The sequence below is a fragment of the Nansenia antarctica genome (genome assembly GCF_963989245.1).
Source record: "Nansenia antarctica genome assembly, chromosome: 14".
In the NCBI taxonomy this organism is placed as follows: domain Eukaryota; kingdom Metazoa; phylum Chordata; class Actinopteri; order Argentiniformes; family Microstomatidae; genus Nansenia; species Nansenia antarctica.
In genome coordinates, this window is record NC_137684.1 from 5,531,727 (window position 1) to 5,534,226 (window position 2,500).

Consider the following 2,500-nt stretch of genomic DNA (forward strand, 5'->3'; position numbering starts at 1 on the left):
GTTTAGGCTTCAGTTCCTCGACATTGCAGCAGCAAGAGAAAAAAAAGAAAAGACTGGTTATAGAAAAGACAATTATTAATATAATAATACAAATAATACCCATATAAATAACTTGTATTGCACTGAGGTAGCAGTAGATTGTAGGTTAGTAATACTAGTAATACTAGTATAGTATTGTACTGTATAGGTAGTAATACTAGTATAGTATTGTATAGGTAGTAATACTAGTATAGTATTGTATACTATAGGTAGTAATACTAGTATAGTTGTATAGGTAGTAATACTAGTATAGTATTGTATAGGTAGTAATACTAGTATAGTTGTATAGGTAGTAATACTAGTATAGTTGTATAGGTAGTAATACTAGTATTGTATAGGTAGCAGTGGTGGGCCGTCAGGGCCAGCAAGGCCTTCTCTGCTGGCCTAAACATCATCAGAATAAACATTTTATTTTAATATATTTTTTCCACAAATATGTATTAATGATTCCCCATAGTCTATTCTCTTCATTTCATAGCTTTCCTCTTGGTTGCGCTGCTTCCAGTCTCCGATTGAGATTTGGAGGGCTGGCCTTTATGTTAGAGCTTTTATCCAATCAAAATGTGTTGCCAGGGGGCTCCAAAATCTGCCCGCCTGCACAATAAACCGTGCCGCGAATACGGCCTGTAACTTAACGTTGAACGAGAAAACCTGTGGCGTACCTAGTGGAAACCTACGTAGATTTCGAGTTGGCGAGCAATAGCAACAACGGCGCCTGCTGTAAGGCTCAATGATGTCAGCACCCAGCACGTCTTTTGATTGGATACGCACTATTGAGATGCGTAGCTGTGCACTCAGCGCCTTTTTCCCTCCTCCTCACGACGGAGAGAGGGAGAGGCGTTTACATTGTCTATGTCCGGTGCGCGCGTTGGCACAAAATGTGAAGCGCACAGCAGGACTGAGATCTTCTCCCCAGCTTCTGATCTGCTACGGCGGACAGAAAGCCGGGGCACCACTCTCGAAGCAGAGGCTGTCCCATTGGATTTGCGAGGCGATTAGCTATAGATTAATAGTTTATGCCTTTATCGTCACGTTTCTTGACGATAAAAGTGCCTTTTATTTAAAAGTTTTGACAGTATCCAAGCGAAGCGATCTTAACGATAGTAGTTTAACACTCTTCATTGTAAATGCGGATTTATTGATTAAAAATGCTTCGGAAATATTAATATAACTCTGTTGTACTTGTCTGACTATGTTAAGGTGATGCAACGCCCGGTTATACTGTGTTTCTGTCTAGTTTCTAGAGCCATGGCGTCATAATGATGGTATTAAGAGGTAGAATAATTCAGGTAGGACTGTGTCGGACATCACTGAAGGCCTAGGTGTGAAATGCACCCCCTGCCACTGATAGGTAGTAATACTAGTGTAGTATTGTATAGGTAGTAATACTAGTGTAGTATTGTGTAGCAGTAGCTGACTCTCTGGGTGTTGCCTCTCCAGGGATGTCCTACCCAGTGGGCATCGTGCCCCCCAGGACCAAGTCCCCCATGCCAGAGTCTTCCACCATCGCCTCCTACGTCACCCTGAGGAAGGGCCGCAAGCCTGACCCCCGGACGGTGAGGCTCTCACACACACACACACACACACACACACACACACACACTCTCACTCTCACACACACACACACACACACACTCACACACACACACACACACACACACACACACTCTCTCACTCACACACACACACTCACTCTCACTCTCACTCACACACACACACTCCTGTCCTACTTCTTTGTACAGCTCTCTCTCTGTGTCTCTCACACACACAAACACACACTCCTACACACCAGGGTTTCCGTTAGAAAAATTTGCCGCCGGACATCGTGTCCGGGAAGATTTCGATTTACCGGACAAACGTGAATTATTCCGGTCATCATATTAAAATATAATAATAAAAAAATAATAATAATAATAATAATTTTTTTTCTTCAAATCTAATATAGATGTTTGTCGCGGTGATTACTGTTGTGTAGCGGCCTATATATGCCATTTAATGTCTATTTCTCATCCGATACGATTAGATGCGAGCTATATAATATAACATGATTCGCATGCGCGCTATGCCATTATGTCCAGCGCTGAACGGGCGCCTCACTGGGAACTGAACAGACAGCATCGATCAATGAACGGACTCCACATTACGTTAACTGAAGTTTGTTAAATTGTTTGGGTTTAATGTGAGTTTTCTATTTTCTCTTTCCAGTTTTACCCTTTTTTTTTTACCCGAGTCTCGCGGGACTTGGCGAAGTAGGCCTAGGTTTTCCTTTGGCGACGTTGATGGAACACCCCCCAGGTCTCGCTGGTTGGGAAGGCATTTCGTTTAGCTGCCTGTCAAATCATACTTAGGAGATAGCCCTGTAAGCTCATACGGGTCTGTATGTCGTCCTGAAGACCGGCTGTTAGATCATATCGCTGAAGTTTGTCTCCATCTTAGTGTAAATGTTGTCCGTTTCGTTTGT

The 2,500-nt window shown here is 42.8% G+C and overlaps 1 protein-coding gene across 1 annotated transcript in view; it reads left to right on the top strand.

The window, feature by feature from the left end:
* The window catches only part of LOC308170482 (pleckstrin homology domain-containing family A member 5-like), a gene marked incomplete at its 5' end in the record, with an annotated part of 152,999 nt that overhangs the window by 141,347 nt on the left and 9,152 nt on the right, over window positions 1-2,500 (top strand). The window contains 1 exon segment of the mRNA XM_080545270.1: window positions 1,480-1,595. Within this exon segment, the coding sequence (XP_080401396.1) occupies window positions 1,480-1,595 (116 nt within the window).